At 45.9% G+C, this 564-nt stretch overlaps 1 protein-coding gene across 1 annotated transcript; it reads left to right on the top strand.

The window, feature by feature from the left end:
- Nucleotides 1-10: 10 nt before the first annotated feature.
- Nucleotides 11-556, top strand: LOC108490371 (olfactory receptor 10A3-like; the record flags this gene model as incomplete). Its single annotated transcript, XM_017796438.1, has 1 exon — nucleotides 11-556. A coding segment is annotated over one exon (546 nt), but the record flags the coding sequence as incomplete, so codon positions are not given.
- Between the last annotated feature and the right edge of the window lie 8 nt (nucleotides 557-564).

The raw sequence follows: 564 nt of genomic DNA, 5'->3' as shown, positions 1-564 counted from the left end.
CCCAAGAACAACACAGGGCTCCACTTCCACAGTGAGGAGGCAGAATGACAGCTCTGTGGTAGAATTTATCCTTTTGGGGTTTTCTAACTTTCCTGAACTCCAAGCACACATGTTTGGGGCTTTCCTGGTTATTTATCTGGTGACCCTGATGGGAAATGCCCTCATTATCTCTGTCATCCTCCTAGACCAGAGCCTCCACATCCCCATGTACCTGTTCCTGCAGAACTTGTCTGTTGTGGAAGCAAGCTTCAGTACAACCATCACACCTGAAATGCTAGTGGTCCTGTCCACTGAGAAAACAACCATTTCCTTTGGATGCTGTTTTGCACAGATGTATTTCATCATTCTTTTTGGTGGGACTGAATGCTTTCTCCTGGGGGCGATGGCTTATGATCGATTTGCTGCAATCTGCCATCCTCTGTCCTACCCAGTGATTATGAACCAAAGGGTTTTTATGAAATTAGTGATGTTGTCGTGGGTCTCATGGATCATGGTGGCTACTGTGCAGACCACCTGGGTGTTTAGTTTTCCCTTTTGTGGCTCCAAAGACATTAATCATCTCTT

This window comes from Nannospalax galili, unplaced genomic scaffold, assembly GCF_000622305.1.
Source record: "Nannospalax galili isolate Female #2095 unplaced genomic scaffold, S.galili_v1.0 C47690129, whole genome shotgun sequence".
Classification (NCBI taxonomy): Eukaryota; Metazoa; Chordata; class Mammalia; order Rodentia; family Spalacidae; genus Nannospalax; species Nannospalax galili.
The sequence above is the reverse complement of the archived record's forward strand: the minus strand, read 5'-3'. Positions and strand labels throughout refer to the sequence as shown.